This window comes from Mytilus californianus, unplaced genomic scaffold, assembly GCF_021869535.1.
Source record: "Mytilus californianus isolate M0D057914Y unplaced genomic scaffold, xbMytCali1.0.p SCAF_3, whole genome shotgun sequence".
NCBI classification, from domain to species: domain Eukaryota; kingdom Metazoa; phylum Mollusca; class Bivalvia; order Mytilida; family Mytilidae; genus Mytilus; species Mytilus californianus.
Genome location: NW_026262679.1, coordinates 25,940,278 through 25,959,166, shown reverse-complemented (window position 1 = coordinate 25,959,166; position 18,889 = coordinate 25,940,278). Strand labels below are relative to the sequence as shown.

At 33.9% G+C, this 18,889-nt stretch overlaps 1 protein-coding gene across 5 annotated transcripts in view; it reads left to right on the top strand.

The window, feature by feature from the left end:
• LOC127734229 (F-box/LRR-repeat protein fbxl-1-like) overlaps positions 1-10,932 on the top strand; it is a 29,907-nt gene extending 18,975 nt beyond the window's left edge. For 2 of the 5 annotated variants that reach the window (XM_052243999.1, XM_052243998.1), the window contains 5 exons: positions 1,423-1,659; positions 3,917-4,141; positions 4,784-4,939; positions 7,609-7,791; positions 8,371-10,932. In XM_052243999.1, coding sequence (XP_052099959.1) covers positions 1,423-1,659; positions 3,917-4,141; positions 4,784-4,939; positions 7,609-7,791; positions 8,371-8,496 — 927 coding nt within the window. In that variant the 3' untranslated portion in view covers positions 8,497-10,932. Of the gene's footprint in view, positions 1-1,422; positions 1,660-3,916; positions 4,142-4,783; positions 4,940-6,751; positions 6,800-6,907; positions 6,956-7,063; positions 7,112-7,608; positions 7,792-8,370 lie in introns of those variants that run through there. The other 3 variants (XM_052244000.1, XM_052244001.1, XM_052244002.1) reach the window with 3 other exon arrangements.
• The last annotated feature ends 7,957 nt before the right edge of the window (positions 10,933-18,889 follow it).

The window sequence follows — 18,889 nt, the reverse complement described above, 5'->3', positions numbered from 1 at the left end:
ACACTTAAACTGGTACAGTAGACCGGAAATATAATTGTTTATTACATCAGGTAATCCAATTACCCTATCAGTCGTGTGCCGGCATAGATTAAAGTAGGATTAGGGCAATTAATTCCTCGTTGGGAGTGAGCTCGCTATCACAATCAACATTTACACGATTTTGGGAGAGATTACTCCTAAATTCCTCCCAACATTTTGGGAGGAATATCGGAGTTTCTAGGAGTGACTCCGAAATTTTCCTCTGTGTAGGCTGTGGGAGAGCTGGTCCATTTGAATGGTACTGTATATCACTGCACGCTTAGAGGCTGCTAATATATAACTGCACTCTTAGAGGCTACTAATATACCACTGCACTCTTAGAGGCTACTGCTAACGTTAAGTCAGGAGAACCTACAAGTTATGAAGACAGCTGATTTTTGTTGTTGACCAGATATCTGACAGGATCCTGTTGCAAATAAAAAAATAATAAAACAAAACACCAATACATCAATTATACATATAAAGCATATCTATGCAAATAAATGAATACATATAAAGCATATCTATGCAAATAGATTAATACATATAAAGCATATCTATGCAAATAGATGAATACATATAAAGCATATCTATGCAAATAGATTGATACATATAAAGCATATCTATGCCAATAGATGAATACATAAAAAGCATATCTATGCCAATAGATGAATACATATAAAGCATATATATGCCAATAGATGAATACATATAAAGCATATCTATGCAAATAGATGAATACATATAAAGCATATCTATGCCAATAGATGAATACATATAAAGCATATATATGCCAATAGATGATTACATATAAAGCATATCTATGCAAATAGATGAATACATATAAAGCATATATATGTCAATAGATTAATACATATAAAGCATATATATGCCAATTCATGAATAGATATAAAACATATATATGCATACTTTATGTTTTATGTCCTTAAAAGAATCTAGATGTTGGTCACAGATATTTCATACTCACTGTCAAATGTATTCCTTGCTTTTCTATACTTGGGTTGAGTAAGTTTTTTTTGTCCTAAGTTGCAGTCTCATTTACATATACCCTTTTATTTATATGCATATATGTAAGTCTAGAAAATCACCACAACTAGGTTACATTAGATCTACATTTAAGGTAGTTTTCCAAAGAGTTGCAGTCACATCAACTTAATTTGAGAACACATGAGTATTTTGATGCGACCATTTACAAATATATGCCAAATTAGGGTTTTGAGCCAGGTTTTGCAGTACACTTAACATGGAAATGTGATAATGAGAGCAGGGCATGATGTCTCACAGACAAATTTTCTTGTTTCTTATTATATAGATTATTATTATCTCCTGTTAATTACACTTGATATTTGCTAAAACTTGTTTAAAGTTATTGTTTATTTTCAGTTGTCACAAAATTGTCAAGAGTTGCAACATTTAGACTTATCTTACTGTAATGGATTAAGAAGCCGTCCACATAATGAATATTTCTGGACACTACCAACGTCGTTAACAAGTTTATCACTGTGTGGAATTCTGTTGGATGATGAAACTTTATTTATAGAATGTGTGCAAAGATTAAAACGATTAAAACACATCAGATTGAGTGGAGTTACAGCATTGAATGATGAAACATTTTCACAGGTAATGTAAAAAGTGCATAGGTTTTGATGATAGAATTATATTACATAGTGGTATTTATAAGAAAAAAATCCTATTAGTATTCCTACAGATATCATTTAACAATGCTTATGTTATGGAAGAGCGTTGTTTTTCTGTTTGATTATTATTTTGTAAAAATATCAAAAAAGTCTTCCCTTTTAGATCCCTTTAAAGTTGAGAGAGACTAATCATTATTTTCTGAGCCCCAAACTGTTTCTATGTGATCTGAAAAATTAATAAACTAACATTTTGAGAATTTTATTACTATGATAGAGCTTTTCTATTAAATGGGATTCATCTAGGAGACAACGAGAACCTACAGTTAATTTAGGGGATTTTGTTATCATAGATAACCTACAGTTAATTTAGGAGCTTTTGTTATCATAGATAACCTACAGTTAATTTAGGGGCCTTTGTTATCATAAATAACCTTCAGTTAATTTAGGGGCTTTTGTTATCATAGATAACTACAGTTAATTTAGGGGCTTTTGTTATCATAGATAACCTACAGTTAATTTAGGGGCTTTTGTTATCATAAATAACCTACAGTTAATTTAGGGGCTTTTGTTATCATAGATAACTACAGTTAATTTAGGGGCTTTTGTTATCATAGATAACCTACAGTTAATTTAGGGGCTTTTGTTATCAAGATAACCTACAGTTAGTTTAGGGGCTTTTGTTATCATAGATAACCTACAGTTAATTTAGGGGCTTTTGTTATCATAGATAATCTACAGTTAATTTAGGGGCTTTTGTTATCATAGATAACCATTATTTGTGTTTCATATTACCAATTTAAAGAGAACATCATTGAAAATGTTTTATCCTGTTTGATATCTGTTAATTATGGGCATTTAAGTTCAAATTCAATAAAGATTAATTTAGGTTTGTTAAATATTATAAAGATTTTTAAGTTAAACTATAAGATTGAATAGTAAATGGTTCTACTTTTGCTAATCTGGATTCATTTATTTATGGTAACACGATACCGAATGGCATATCTCCCAATTTCTAAAATTTTTGGCACACTTTTTCTTTTATTCGAGTAACATCGGATGTTCCCTGTGATATGATCCTTCTAATTTTAATGCCAAATTAGAGTTTTCACGGTCCACTGAACATAGAAAATGATAGTGCAAGTGGGGCATACGTGTACTATGGACACATTCTTGTTATAAGGTATAATTGGTTCATTCCCAAAACAATATATTTGTGTATCTATATTGATCTTTTTATTCAGTATAAGTTAATGATTAGGAATACTTGTTTCAAGCATAGAGAGGTCAAATCTTTGAAACCATCCTCATTCCATACTATTGAATACACATTGTTTATTCTATCTCTCAATATTTATTTGTAAAAATGTAGTATCAATAAGGCACTAAAATGGCTCCTATTTCTAACTAAAATTTCAAATTAGGATTTATTTCCCAATATTACAATGAATCATAGTTAAAACAATGACTAGGGAGGAAATATACCTTATTATTGAAAATTTACGTATTAGCGTTCTTTTCATGAAGCCACACATAGCACACATTTGATTCTCCATGAAATCTCAAGAAAACTGGTAAATTTCCATTGATTGGAACTGGAAACCTAGAGCGCATGTGTCAACAAGACAGATTTTATAACATAATGTTTGCTATAACATTTTACATATCTGATTTGAATATTTAGTTTGTCAAGCCTGCGCTCTATGTTTCCTATGCCTAAATTTGGTAGAATTTACGACCATTTTGTAAAATTTCACCAAAATCTCTACTTTTGGCCTATATGGGTTGTAAATGTTTAAGCTTTTTTAAGAAAAGCTCCACAAAAATAATTTTATTTCACTTTCTCGCGTGTTTCTTCGTTAACTTGAAACATCTTCAAACTATAAACTTAATATTCGAGGCCAAATATGGCCCTTATCGAACTTCCTCCTTTGGTGAGACAGTTTCCTCTCTACCTCAATGGAAGCTACTTCAAATTTTTTTTTTTTATTGAACCTGAATGCAATGTTACTTTCATGCATAAGAATGCTCAAATAATTGTAGTAATTATGTTTTACACTAAACTTGTGTTTAATTTCCATTTCATGCTAAAAAGCTTGATCTAGTATCTGCAGGGTTGTAGCCAGAATGTCTGAGGTTTTTTTGGATCATGATGCTCAGACTTCAATAGCCAAACCTTAATCTGAATTTTTCTTTTTATGATCTAATAAAGTCAGTTGTAATTTAGACTATTTTATTTTTAGATCTTACAACATATTGGTAAAGGATTAATATGTTTAGATATAAGTGGAACAGTTAGTAACACATTGACTGATGAAGGATTAAAGTCTGTCACCAGATATTGTAAAAGTTTAGAGCAATTAGATTTCAGTATGTGTCATAGCCTAACATTAACAACACTTGTTCCTTTATTGGAGAATCCAGATACAGCAATGTTGATAAAGAAATTGTTTGTCAGCACTAAAAAGGTAAACAGTACTGTAATAAATTTGCTAATGACAGATTAATGATTTGTACAAATTTCATTTAAAGAGAAATGGCACTTTATGTCGTTTCCGTGCTGTTACTTAATTTATTATACTGTTACTGATGACAAAATAGTGGTCAAGTTTGATGTTGACGATTTTCTTTTTTGCCGTTCAGGAATTATGGTCCTTGATAGATTAGAAATTTGGGCTTTATGTCATTTCCCTGCAATTACTTATGAACCATCCAGCCAATGCTCTTAGAATTTTAATATGCTGTTACTGATGACCAAATTGTGGCCAAGTTTGATATTGCCAATTTTCATTTTTGCTGTTCAGGAATGAGGGTCCGTTATAGACTAGAAAATGGGCATAGAATGTGAAGGGTCAAAAATTCCTGAAAGCACCTTTCAAAATAAGAAAACCCAGTTTGCTGTCAATTTAAATAGCAGCTCATTCCTTGTATTTATTTATATGGTACACAACATTAAAAATAAAAGTACTTTAAGTATTTCTGAATTGGTATGCAGTCAAATTAAATTCAATGAACATTTAATGGTAATTCATTTTAAAAATTATATAACTGGTAGATTTGTGTTTAGATACATGTAAATATCTTGTAAGGTGGATTGTTTGCTATTTCAGTTAAATCTAGATGTGTTATTGACAGCTGCTGATCACTGTTACAATTTAGAAATGTTAGATGTTGCTGGACAGAGGTGTATAACTGATGAATTATTACGAACATTGGCCAGAAATTGTCCGAAACTGCACAGAATTGGAATGAAAGGATGTGCACAGGTATTGTATGTCTAACTTATAGCTCACCTGGAACAAAGGGGCTAAACAATATGACAAGTATTTTGTCCTGTGTTGATCAAAAACTGCAGTAAAGAAAAATCTTCCCCCCTTGATACCATTGGGTCATTTGGAACAAAACTTGGCCTACATCAACCTTAGGAAGTTTTAAAAGTTGAGTTTATTGATCCTGTCATCAAACCAACATGGCAACTATATCTAAAAATAGCACATAGGAGTAAAATAAAATAATATGAAAAATCCTATAATGGACCAAGTGCTATCAATCTTTGAGTAAAGGATATATTTGTGATCCCCTTGAAGAATTGGGATTGATTACCAAACAGCTTTCTAGTTTGACTGCCACCATTACTGAAAATAGAAAATTGACCAAAAAATCGTGAAATTAGAATGAGTTTCATAACAGCATGGACATGGAAACATGGTAATTAAATGTTATCAGGTGTATCACTGGCTGTCGACAACAAAGACTTCGCGCAATTACAGTATGTCAGGGGCCTCTCAATGGGGAGATACATAATTACTATCTTTACACATGTCCATTCATTTCTTTCCATTAAGCCTGGAAACAGAAGTAATTCTTAATTCCAAACATTGAAATGTGTTAAAAATTCTGACATTCCAGTATGAGGCTTGCTAATTGCTTGGAACTTTAGAAGTATAAATAGGTTTCATAGGGTTGGAGAATATCCATTTATGACAGTGAGTATAAACCCAGGTGAGCCATGCAGGCTCTTAAAGTCTCCAATCATAAGACTTGAAATACTGAAAACATAACATTGTTAATTTGCACTATATTCTCAGCAATTACAGTGTTCTGAGATCTCCATTTTGTAGATATCTTTTTCTTTTATTTTACAAGTTACAGATGAAGGTTTCTGTGAACAAGCATGACACTATGATATAACCATGCTGTAGTTTCTCTCTGTTTATTTTACATGTAACAGATGAAGGTGTCTGTGAACTAGCATGACACTATGATATAACCATGCTGTAGTTCTCTCTGTTTATTTTACAGGTAACAGATGAAGGTGTATGTGAACTAGCATGACACTATGATATAACCATGCTGTAGTTCTCTCTTTGTTTTACAGGTAACAGTGGAAGGTTTCTGTGAACTAGCATGTCACTATGATATAACCATGCTGTAGTTCTCTCTGTTTGTTTTACAGGTAACAGTGGAAGGTTTCTGTGAACTAGCTTGACACTATGATATAACCATGCTGTAGTTCTCTCTGTTTATTTTACAGGTAACAGATGAAGGTGTATGTGAACTAGCATGACACTATGATATAACCATGCTGTAGTTCTCTCTGTTTATTTTACAGGTAACAGTGGAAGGTTTCTGTGAACCAGCTTGACACTATGATATAACCATGCTGTAGTTCTCTCTGTTTGTTTTACAGGTAACAGCGGAAGGTTTCTGTGAACTAGCATGACACTATGATATAACCATGCTATAGTTCTCTCTGTTTGTTTTACAGGTAACAGTGGGAGGTTTTTGTGAACTAGCATGACACTATGATATAACCATGCTGTAGTTCTCTCTGTTTGTTTTACAGGTAACAGTGGAAGGTTTCTGTGAACTAGCTTGACACTATGATATAACCATGCTGTAGTTCTCTCTGTTTGTTTTACAGGTAACAGCGGAAGGTTTCTGTGAACTAGCATGACACTATGATATAACCGTGCTGTAGTTCTCTCTGTTTGTTTTACAGGTAACAGTGGAAGGTTTCTGTGAACTAGCATGACACTATGATATAACCATGCTGTAGTTCTCTGTTTATTTTACAGGTAACAGATGAAGGTGTCTGTGAACTAGCATGACACTATGATATAACCATGCTGTAGTTCTCTCTGTTTATTTTACATGTAACAGATGAAGGTGTCTGTGAACTAGCATGACACTATGATATTACCATGCTGTAGTTCTCTTGGTTTATTTTACAGGTAACAGATGAAGGTGTCTGTGAACTAGCATGACACTATGATATAACCATGCTGTAGTTCTCTCTGTTTGTTTTACATGTAACAGATGAAGGTGTCTGTGAACTAGCATGACACTATGATATAACCATGCTGTAGTTCTCTCTGTTTATTTTACAGGTAACAGATGAAGGTGTCTGTGAACTAGCATGACACTATGATATAACCATGCTGTAGTTCTCTCTGTTTATTTTTACAGGTAACAGTGGAAGGTTTCTGTGAACTAGCATGACACTATGATATAACCATGCTGTAGTTCTCTCTGTTTGTTTTACAGGTAACAGCGGAAGGTTTCTGTGAACTAGCATGACACTATGATATAACCATGCTGTAGTTCTCTCTGTTTGTTTTACAGGTAACAGTGGAAGGTTTCTGTGAACTAGCATGACACTATGATATAACCATGCTGTAGTTCTCTCTGTTTGTTTTACAGGTAACAGTGGAAGGTTTCTGTGAACTAGCTTGACACTATGATATTACCATGCTGTAGTTCTCTCTGTTTGTTTTACAGGTAACAGTGGAAGGTTTCTGTGAACTAGCTTGACACTATGATATAACCATGCTGTAATTCTCTCTGTTTGTTTTACAGGTAGCAGTGGAAGGTTTCTGTGAACTAGCTTGACACTATGATATAACCATGCTGTATTTCTCTCTTTATTTTACAGGTAACAGATGAAGGTGTCTGTGAACTGGCTCGAAAGTGTGATCTCCATATTATTGTTCTCTCTGGTATACTGAATCTCACTGACAAAAGCATATTCTGTATAGCAAATCATTGTCATATGTTAGAGGAAATTTACTTGAATGGTTGCTCCAGAATATCTGGTACAACTGTATCTTATTTAATTGTAAGTCTAGATACTATTTTAAAAAATGTTATTCAATACTGAAAAATTATTAAAATATAACTCAACTGGAATTAAATACCATAGAGTTATACTGCCATTTATGCTACAAGCCTTTTTGGGTTGGAAAATAAATGGCTAAATATTTGGATGTTTGTATTTATAGATAACACTCAATTGAGGTGGGGGATATATAGGAATAACCATAAATAATTTTAATTTTATTGGTGAATGCCATAGGAACCAGAGTTTATACATTTGAAAACCAGTTTCATGACATCATGTGTATGCATTTCTACACAAATTTTGTAAGTTATGATAATATTTTTTAGTGCAATTTATTAGAATTATAAGTAATAAAGTTTATTTCGAGAAGTTTATTGATGTCCCAGTATAAAATCTGCATGTCACTTACAAACTTAGCATAAAGTCCTTTTTTACTGATTTACTAGTTTTTCAGTCACATAAAAGTATTATTTAATATTTTAAAATTGTTTATAAGTCATTTTGTAAATGTTGCTAGAGAACAAAATATGTTTAAACTGATGACTTTAAATTGATATGTCACTATTTATACTACAGGATTGTTGTATCCCTAGATTGTATGTCCAACATATCTTACCAAACCATCATCCTGACCAGCTCATGGCTAAAAACCTGGACACAGGAGAATTCTGTAGAGCAGATTTTAACTGGACAGTTGCATAGCTGTAATACATGCATACTGATTGCTTAGTCCTAGTAACCAGAGAGATTAGTGTTGTTGAATGTCTTAGAAATTGAATAAGCTTTTAGAGAGTAGTAGGGTTAATTTAAGACTAAAATGATTATTAAAAGGAACACTCAGAAAGAAGGCAAAATTGGGTTTACATTTTAGCTCATTAACTTGATCAATTTTAATGGGACCAGTTCATATGGTTTTAAAAGAGGGAGATTGATGCACTTTAGCATGAGTATATTTAGTTATTGTTGGATGTTCAGACAGTCAAGTGGAAAATTTGCTGACTGAAAATTAAAATAGTAAGCATGAAATATTATATATGAAATAGGGATATTTTCGTTAATATTTAACAAAATTTGATTAAAACTATGTATACTCATAGATACAACTCAACAATGAGTCTGTCTAGAATGCTATTTATTAGATATATTCTATTTAAGGTCAAGTACATTTTCTTGGAAAAAACTTGCCAAACATTATTTTTTAATTATTTGGTTTACATTATAGTATTAAATGGATCTTCATATTATCTTGTTTTTTAGCAGATAAAAAGATAATTAGCATCTCAACAATTTAGTATCAATATTGCTGTACTCAAATTTCTAAACACAGACATCAGCATCTGTTTTTGGTTTGATGTCTTTTCCTACGACAATGGACATTTGAGTGATAAAAAAAGGATGTTTAAGCGCCAAAGTATAGGACTTTTGAGCGCCGAAATTTTAGAATATTTGAACGAAAATGAAAAATAAAAATTAGACTTTTGAGCCAAAAAAAAAATAAATAAGAATGATAAAGGAGTACCTATCGCCAGAAAGGTGGAAGTAGGATTTCGAGGAGGATATAGTTAATGAAATGTGGAGTTTATAACGCACAAAGTATAAAACATCTTTTAATTGTTAAAAAACAAAGCACTGTCATAAAACATAAAACTCAGCAATGGCATTATTTACAAGTCAGTTCGGGCTTGAAATTTATATCCCTCGTTATTTCGGCTGTCAGTACACCGAATGCAAATCCAGGAGATTCAGCTCCTTCTCCTTGTCTGTTCGGCCCTGAGGTGCATCAATATTCAAACTCTGAATTTTGACTTAAGTAACAGATTGTAATTTGAGATTGGTGTCAAGGAAATTGATGGTTGACTATGATGAAATTGCTCATTATAATCGGCATGAAAATCAGGTCCATTGTTTGTACATTTTTTGTCATATTTGGAACCGTGGCACAGAGATAAGGGGGAAACAACGATTCGTCTGTGATGTAAGTATTAGTCAGGTAATCGGCATGTCTATACAAGGCTTGTCATTAGGTACACTCAACTTTCCTTGGTACACTACACTACCATTTACTAGCCAGAACCGGTCTTATTACTTGGATGTAAAATCAAATAAAATATATTTATTTTAAAAACTTATACTTTTTTTTCTTAATTTTTAAAAATATTTTCTTAATTCTTATAAAAGTATCACAGCAAATTTTGCTTGAACTTACTATGTGAAAATCCAGGTAAGGCTAATATTCCGGTGCTAAAATGTCTTATGATGTCGGCGCTCAAATGACCCTATGTGCATTTTTTATTTACGCTCAAATGTCCTATGCCCATTTCCTATACATTTATCACAATGTCATGTCATGGTGATCAGTTTTATTGATGAATTATGACCACAGTGTTCTGCCTAAACCACCACCTTTTGGTCAGTAGTGTTAAAACTCTTATATAAGGGTGCACATTACAATTTTTGAAAGTGCATACGGTTTCTAATGTTATAATCTTCATGACAATCATAACCTTCAATTTTTATTTGTTTTTGTTATTCTGTATTTGATGACAATTGTTAGGATTTTTGTTTTGCTATGTAAATTATTTATCATAATAAGGTTTTGTTTTTACAGTAGATCTATTTATTCATATACAGTATTAATGTGTGTCCCATAATACATAGAAAGATAGTGAAGAGGTAATTTGTTGAAGTTTTTTTATGTCTCACAAATAAGCTACATGGGCATATAGTGTTACGCATTATACGTAAAGCCTAGAAAAAATGGTTAACAAAACTAATGTAGATATCCAGGATATCTTTTTGAATAGATTTCTTGATTTAGCAATGAACATAATGGACATTATAATAGTTGTAATTATGTTTATTGCTAAATCAAGAAATCTATTCAAAAAGATATCCTGGATATCTACATTAGTTTTGCTAACCAATTTTTTCTAGGCTTTACTTATAATATATTACATTTATTCCAAATTTGATCACTGTTTCATAAAGAACTTGGACATAGTAAACAGAATATAGTTTTAGTAGTTTCTATTGTTTTATCTGCATTATGAAAAGAACAACACACATCTGTTATACTTTATTTTTTACTAGACAATTGTTTAATGTATATTCTTCATAAATAAAAAATCCAAGAAAGACTTCCCTAACTTTAGTTGTAATATTTGATGCTGATCATGATCTTGTAATGACCTGGAGAATCATTATATATCTCCAAAAATGAGCCTGTTCATCTGTTGAATGCATTTACTGAATTATCTTATTGTTGGTCTTTCAAATCATTCCAATGAACCATAGACATTTATCATGACCTTCTCATCTTGTTCACTGATACTTCATAACCAGCAGTAGTCTAAAGTAGAGTTCATCTTGTCCACTGATACTTCATAGCCAGTAGAAGCCTTATGTAGAGTTCGTCTTGTCCACTGATACTTCATAGACAACAATAGTCTTATGAGAGTTCATCTGTCCTCTGAAACTTCATAGCCAGCGATAGTCTTATGTAGAGTTCATCTCAATTAATACTTTTTAGCCAGCGGTAGTCTTATGTAGAGTTCATCTCAACTAAAACTTCATAGCCAGCGGTAGTCTTATGTAGAGTTCATCTCAACTAATACTTCATAGCCAGCCTTAGTCTTATGTAGAGACTAGATGTCATCTCAACTAATACTTCATAGCCAGCGGTAGTCTTATGTAGAGTTCATCTGTCCTCTGAAACTTCATAGCCAGCGGTAGTCTTATGTAGAGTTCATCTCAATTAATACTTTTTAGTCAGCGGTAGTCTTATGTAGAGTTCATCTCAACTAATATTTCATAGCCAGCGGTAGTCTTATGTAGAGTTCATCTCAACTAATATTTCATAGCCAGCAGTAGTCTTATGTAGAGTTCATCTCAACTAATATTTCATAGCCAGCGGTAGTCTTATGTAGAGTTCATCTCAACTAATACTTCATAGCCAGTAGTAGTCTTATGTAGAGATCATCTCGTACCCTGATACTTCATAGCCAGCAGTAGTCTTATGTAGAGATCATCTTGTCCCTGATACTTCAAAGCCAGCAGTTGTCTTATTTAGAATTCATCTCGTACCCTGATACTTCACAGCCAGCGGTAGTCTTATGTAGAGCTCATCTTGTCCCCTCATACTTCAAAGCCAGCAGTAGTCTTATGTAGAGTTCATCTCGTACCCTGATAGTTCATAGCCAACGGTAGTCTTATGTGGAGTTCATATTGTCCCTGATACTTCAAAGCCAGCATTTCCTACCCAAGGTCAGTGGTTCTCTCCGGGCGTTCCGGCTTCCTCCAACAAAAAAACTGACCGCCACGAAATAGCACAATAGTGTTGAAAGTGGCGTTAAACACCAATCAATCAATCAATCATTCAATCAAAGCCAGCAGTAGTCTTATGAAGAGTTCATCTCGTACCCTGATACTTCATAGCCAGTGGTAGTCTTATGTAGAGTTCATCTTGTCCACTGTTACTTCATAACCAGCAGTAGTCTTCATGTAGATATCGTTTTATCCACGGATACTTCATAGCCAGCAGTAGTCTTATTAAGAGTTCATCTTGTCCACTGTTAACTTACTTCAAAGCCAGTAGTAGTCTTATGTAGAGTTAATCTTGTCCATTGTTACTTCATAGCCAGCAGTAGTCTTCATGTAGAGTTCATCTTATCCACTGATACTTCATAGCGAGCAGAAGTCTTATGTAAAGTTCATCTTGTCCACTGATAAGTCATAGCCAGCAGAAGTCTTTTGTAGATTTCATTTTTCCATTGATACTTCATAGCAAGTAGAGCAGTGGCGGTTCCAGAATTTTTCATAAGTGGGGGCCCACTGACTGCCTAAGAGGGGGCCCGCTCCAGTCATGCTTCAGTGATTCCCTATATAATCAACCAAATTTTTCCCAAAAAAGGAGGGGCCCGGGCCCCCTGAAAAACCCTCTAAATCCGCCTATGTAGAGTCTTCTGTAGAGTTCATCGATTCCACCGATACTTCATAGCCGGCAGTAGTCTTGTGTAACGACTAGTACTCCATAGATAGCACGATTCCTTACTCCCAGTCTCATCTGGGATCTTGATAGTTGTCTTTTATATCGATCCCCTTTTCAACTTATTAATATGTCTGTCGTCATATCAAATTGAAGATAATATACTTAAAGATGCGTCCATTTCCTTTTACAAATTGTCTGCAAATACTCAGACACAATTAATTATGGACTGTACTAAACTTAGACATCAGAAACCAGATTTATTATTGGATAGAAAAACAGAACAACTATGTGAACTAATTTCCAGAAAGTTGTGCTATGCACTGCATAGTATAAGAGCTAGAACCATAAGTATGCAGAAGAAACACTCAAAATAAGTGTATACTGATTGAGTATTAACTGATTCAACAGAACTAGTGACAGCAATTAAACAAACAATTGCGGACCTGTATATAAACTGTATATATATATTTGTATGATATTCTGGATGGTGGAGGGTCGTATGTACTAATGCACTCTACTAAGAGGTTGTCCTCAAGGACGGAGAAAGATTCAGCGGTAAGGTAAGGACTCCCCGAGACTTCCCGAGATTTACGGATTTTGGTAGCGTCTGACTGAAAAAACTATCAGAACTGCTCAACAAATAAACCACATAACTCTAATTGTAAATAAATACAAGTTTTATCATTTAGTAGATATATTTTGTCATATAAAATTACCAAAATAAGTTTGATTTATTTGATGTGAAGTGTTTTATAATAGTTTGGGAATTTGTAAATCATCGCGGCAATGGCCGCCATTTTTTTATTACCTTGTTTGCATTCTGCACAATTCTGTGATGAAATGCTTGCGATTTTAACAAATTTGAAGTGACAGAATACAAGTTTGATACACTAGCATCACTATAAAACTAGTTTGAATGACATTTTATTGATAATATCAGATATTATTAGGATAATAGCGAGTCCGTTTTTAACACATGTCCGTTTCTGTATCGTATCTTTATTAACTATGGCACGACGATAAAATCGACTACAATCAGGTAGTGTCAAGTCCCGTCAATATATATGTTCCTGGTGGGATAGATGCGTTCAACATGGTAACTAAACTATGAATTGTTGAGTGAGAAGACATCATCTATATAGCGGAACGTGAAGTTAAAGGGTAATGCTAGCTTCTTCTTGTTATTTCTAAGAAGCTCCTATATAAAGTCTGCCTCAGATTAATAAAGGAACAAATCAAGAAATCAAGCATCTTGATAATGTCAGTTTTTATACGCCTGTTTACGGGACGTATTATGGTATACCGTTGTCCGTCCTTTCCTTCCGTCGTCAACATGTCGGATAATAACTCAAAAACGCTTTAACCAATTTGCATGAAACTTTGTTCGATTGTTTATATCTATTGACGTGAGCTCTCTTTCGATTTTTATAAATTTTAGATTTTACGTTTCCGAGTTATGGGATTTTATTCATAAAAAAGGGGGGATTTTTCCAATTTTCGGACAATACCTCAAAAGGGCTTTGAACAGTTTCATGAAACTTTGGTGACTGTTTTATATCTATTGAGATAACCTCCCTTTAGTTTATTATAAATTTCTGATATGACATTGAGGAGTTATGGACTTTATTCTTTGAAATAGCGACGGGCGTATCATGCGCTCATGGCGCAGCTCTTTATTGCTTTATGGTGCGAAAATATTAGATCAGTCGATAACACGCCATCTTGAAATTATTACTTAACACCAGTTAGTTATGATTGGCTGCTTAATGGCGTGGCTAAGATTTTATTTGATTAAATGAGTTCTAAAATTGGGAATATGTCGGGAAGAGGACAAGCAATTTAATGACAGTATTTATATTCTACTACATCGATGAATATGTTGCTATCGGGCATTACATATTGTTGGATAAGCGCTGATAGTCAAAATTGATACATTTATTATTACGCATTTGCATAACCTGCATTATGCGATTAGTTTTATATTACCTATGTATTATGTTTATATCATATCATCTGTCAAGTTACATAATAAGCGTGAAATCATAAAAAACACACAAAAAAAAAGCTGAAGTAAAAATTTTGTGTTATTATTACTGCGATGCACTTCGTAACATTTTGGAAAAATATTTTAATCTACGTTGGCTATTCTTTTTTTATGAAACAATAGTACATGCATAGATAGTAGAAAAGTCTAATGTTTTACGCTCGTGCATTTTCACACTATACCGATCGACTTCGTTGACAGGGATGTGCTCCCAACGTTGTCATGAGAAAGATACGGTCGTCATCACGATTTAGTTGACCGATATAATGTGTCGGTGTGACGTTTTGTCTTAATGTCGATTTGCATGGAGGGTGGTGCATGCATGGCACTGAGGAGACGTTCACCCTGTCGATACACCCTGTCTTGTTCCTTTTGGGGTAGTTCATGCGATTTCCTCAGTTTTTGTTTATTATTTTGGTTTGTCTCTACTAGATTAAGAACATCGGTAAACTACTGTCGCCTTAATTTATACTATTGCAAGAGGAAAGAAAATATATACATGTACTGATAAAATTGATGTTAATAGTTTGAAAAGATGTTTCGTGGATCACTTGGCAAACATCAATATAACGTTGTTTGTAAGGAAATTAAAGTATCCACTACAGCGAAGGAAGATCCAGGAGTCGATTTCACAAAGAAACTTACGACTAAGATTGGTAGTAAGTATACTGAATTGTTCATGACTTACGATTAATCTTAGTCGTAAGTTCTTTTGTGAAACAGACTGCTGTTCTGCATACTAGTAGTTGGTTGAAATTACACACGATAATAGAACAGACATATGCTAATTCTGATATCTACTTTGATAATTGTTGTTGTGATATATGTTAAGTTTTTAAGTGGATTGTCACTACCTAATTTCTTTACTAATATCAAGCAGTAATGTAATGTGATTTCCACACAAAAACAATACTGTTTTTGGTTTTATCTGCGGGGACATTGACATATTTGTTATGGAAGAAGAACAGGTGCTTAGCAAGTTTGGGCTTTTGAAGATCGATGTAGCATGAGCATTCATAGCCAATTCAGTGTTGTAATTCTAATTTGTATCAACGGCCTCACAGCCTTAACAAATTTGCAAAGAGTATCTACGTCTTTTCTTCGCTTTTGTTTTAGACATATCACAGACTTATTAAATAAAAACTATGTTAAAACTATATCATCGAAATGAGGTTTGTGATAATTGTGGGGTAATTTACTCTTTTAAGATGGAAGTTTTACAGCTAGAAGCTGCTAGAATAGTAACTGGTTTGCCTGTATGTATAAGAAATGAAAGCTTGTATGAAGAAGCTTGGTAGGAAACTTTAGTTGACAGGGTTAGAAGACAAAATTACAAATGCTTTATAATATTCAATATAACCAGGCTCCGGATTGTCTGTCCAATCTTGTTCGATCACATTAGTAAAACCTTTGGGAAATGGCGATGATACATGTATTAGTGTACCCTTCGGTAGAATATCACTTACAAAAGAATCTATTATATCTTCAACTATAAGACTATGAAGTAATACTAATTTGTCCCTTCGAAAATCAAATTATATCTCAAAATTTTAACTCCATTTAAAAAGACTTGATGGACTATAAAAAAGATGTACCCGAGCACTTTTGATTTATATGGACCGAGGAAACTGAATATTATTCTAACACAGTTAAGATACTTCTCATCGTTCTTGTTCTTATTCGGAGTCAATATAATTTCTGATCTTTCTTGTTTTGTGGGTGCTACATTGAGAATGTATACCATTTTCTCTTCGATTGCCATTTATATACAAATCAGAGAGAAATGATGAATAATCTTACATGGCTCTCTGATGACCTTGTATTGAATGTTATGTTACTGACATCTGGTAATTCAGACCTCTCGTATGAACAAAACTTTCAGATTTTTAAACATGTGTTCAAATTTATTAACAAGTCTGAGAGATTTCTTGTCATATGATACTGGACAGTGAGTTCGCGGTACAGTCACATCTTTACCATTACTAATTTATCAGCAATTATTTTTGTCATCCTTTTTCAATAGCTATATTGTATATTTTGAAATGTTGCATGCTCATATTAACATTGTACTGTTATAAACGGTAAATCGGAGCGGACCTTATAAGTATGGTTTACTTGTTTTCAATCCATTTTACTTTGAGTTACTAGTAATAAAATATGCTTCAACAAAATTGTTTCTGGTTGGTTATTGTTGACGATCTCTGTCGATTAGATTATGCTGGATCTTGAATAGCATGCGTGCATAATCTTTTTGTTTTCCTCTGTTCATCGAGGCTTTCCTATTTTAATGATTTTACAATATTTGTGACAAAGTCAGGTGTTCGATCTGTGTAGTTGTTATGCAGAAGTCTTGTTGCTCTTTACTGAACCTGCTTTAATCCACCATTTTCTACATAAGGAAATGCCTGAATATGGCAGTTGTTTTCCATTCGTTTGATGTGTTTGAGCTTTTGATTTTGCCATTTGATAAGGGACTTTCCGTTTTGAATTTTCCTTGAAGTCCGGTATTTTTGTTAATTTTCTTTTTATTGCCTTTATCTTAATTTGACTTGTAGGGTCCTCTACTGTACAGTGTACATGCTTATTCCAGTGTACGTCTTACCATAAAGATATGCTGCTGACTTTGCAGTTTTAGTGCAACCTTTAAGGTTTCGGTGGATAAATCCTAATGTCTTATTTATTTTCCCATGTGTATTATCAACTAGTCTATCCCAAGTTAACTTGTTACTGCTTGTTACACCTATGTTTTGCTGGCTCAGTGTCTAGTGTATGACCGAGGAGTTTTTACGGTGTTTGTATTACCGGTCTCTGATATTCATATTAAAATGCATATTTTCACGTTGAAACTCATTTGCCATTTGTTTTCCTAGTCTTCCAGTGATGTTGAGCTTTCTATAAAGGGTAACTGCACTTAAATTGTTATGTCTGACTTGGAACTTGTTTGTTTCCATTGATTGTTTCTCTGTCTCAGACACGACGATGTTTGTGAGAGCTTTCAAGTCCACAATCCTTGAACATCATACATTGATGCGTGTTGCAACTACACAGCCAAATATACCTTTTTCAGCAAATATATTAAAGTGAGAGGCCATTTGCCATATATCTGGAATAGCAACTCTTATCTAGTTATTTTAAATATTATAACCCTACTCTATATATACACGGGTGCAGACGAGATTTCTTCAACATATGTATGCAAATGCTAGTGTATTCAGTATAGATACATATTTAAAAAATTGTCTTGTTTTCGCACCCTGTGTATATATTGGCGAGTAGCTAGAAGCAGGGTCTTGACCTGGAGCGAGATTTGGAGTATGGCGGGATACCATTTGAGCTTCCTACTGAGATCAGTGTATGATGTACTACCAAGTCCATTAAACCTCTATACGTGGGGGGTTAGTTGAAGATCCAACGTGCTCATTATGCAGAGACAAACCAGCAACTCTACATGTGTTGTCGTCATGTCCAGTGGCACTGAAAGGTGATAGGTACACATGGAGACAACAGTATATTGAAAACTGTAGCATCGAGGTTGGATACCATCAGGAGTAAGAAGAGAAAGGTCAAGAAGAACATCACTTTTGTAAACTTTGTGAAGGCTGGAGAGAGGAAAGACAGCATAAGAAGGCCTTGTGATCCTTACAAAGGCTAGACTGGCAGATGGCTGCAGACCTTCAGCAATGCATGAGCTTCCGAGCAGAAATAGCAACAACATCGCTAAGACTAGATATTGTGCTATGGTCTCGGGGAAAAAGGCAGACAGTCTTACTGGAAATGACAGTCCCTTGGAAAGAAAGGATGGACGAGGCACACGAAAGGAAGATGGCAAAATATCAGCAGCTTGTAGAGAATAGCCAGGAGCTTGTAAAGAATTGCCAGCAGCGGGGATGGAGGATATGGTGCTTGGCGATTGAAGTAGGTTGCATGGGCTATGCAGGGCAGACAGTATTTAAAGCTATCAGAACCTTAAGAGTGGTAGGAGCAGAGAGGAATAAGATTATTCGAAAAGTGTGTAGGCAAGCAGAAGTGTTATCACAGTGGATATGGAGGAAAAGGGACACTTT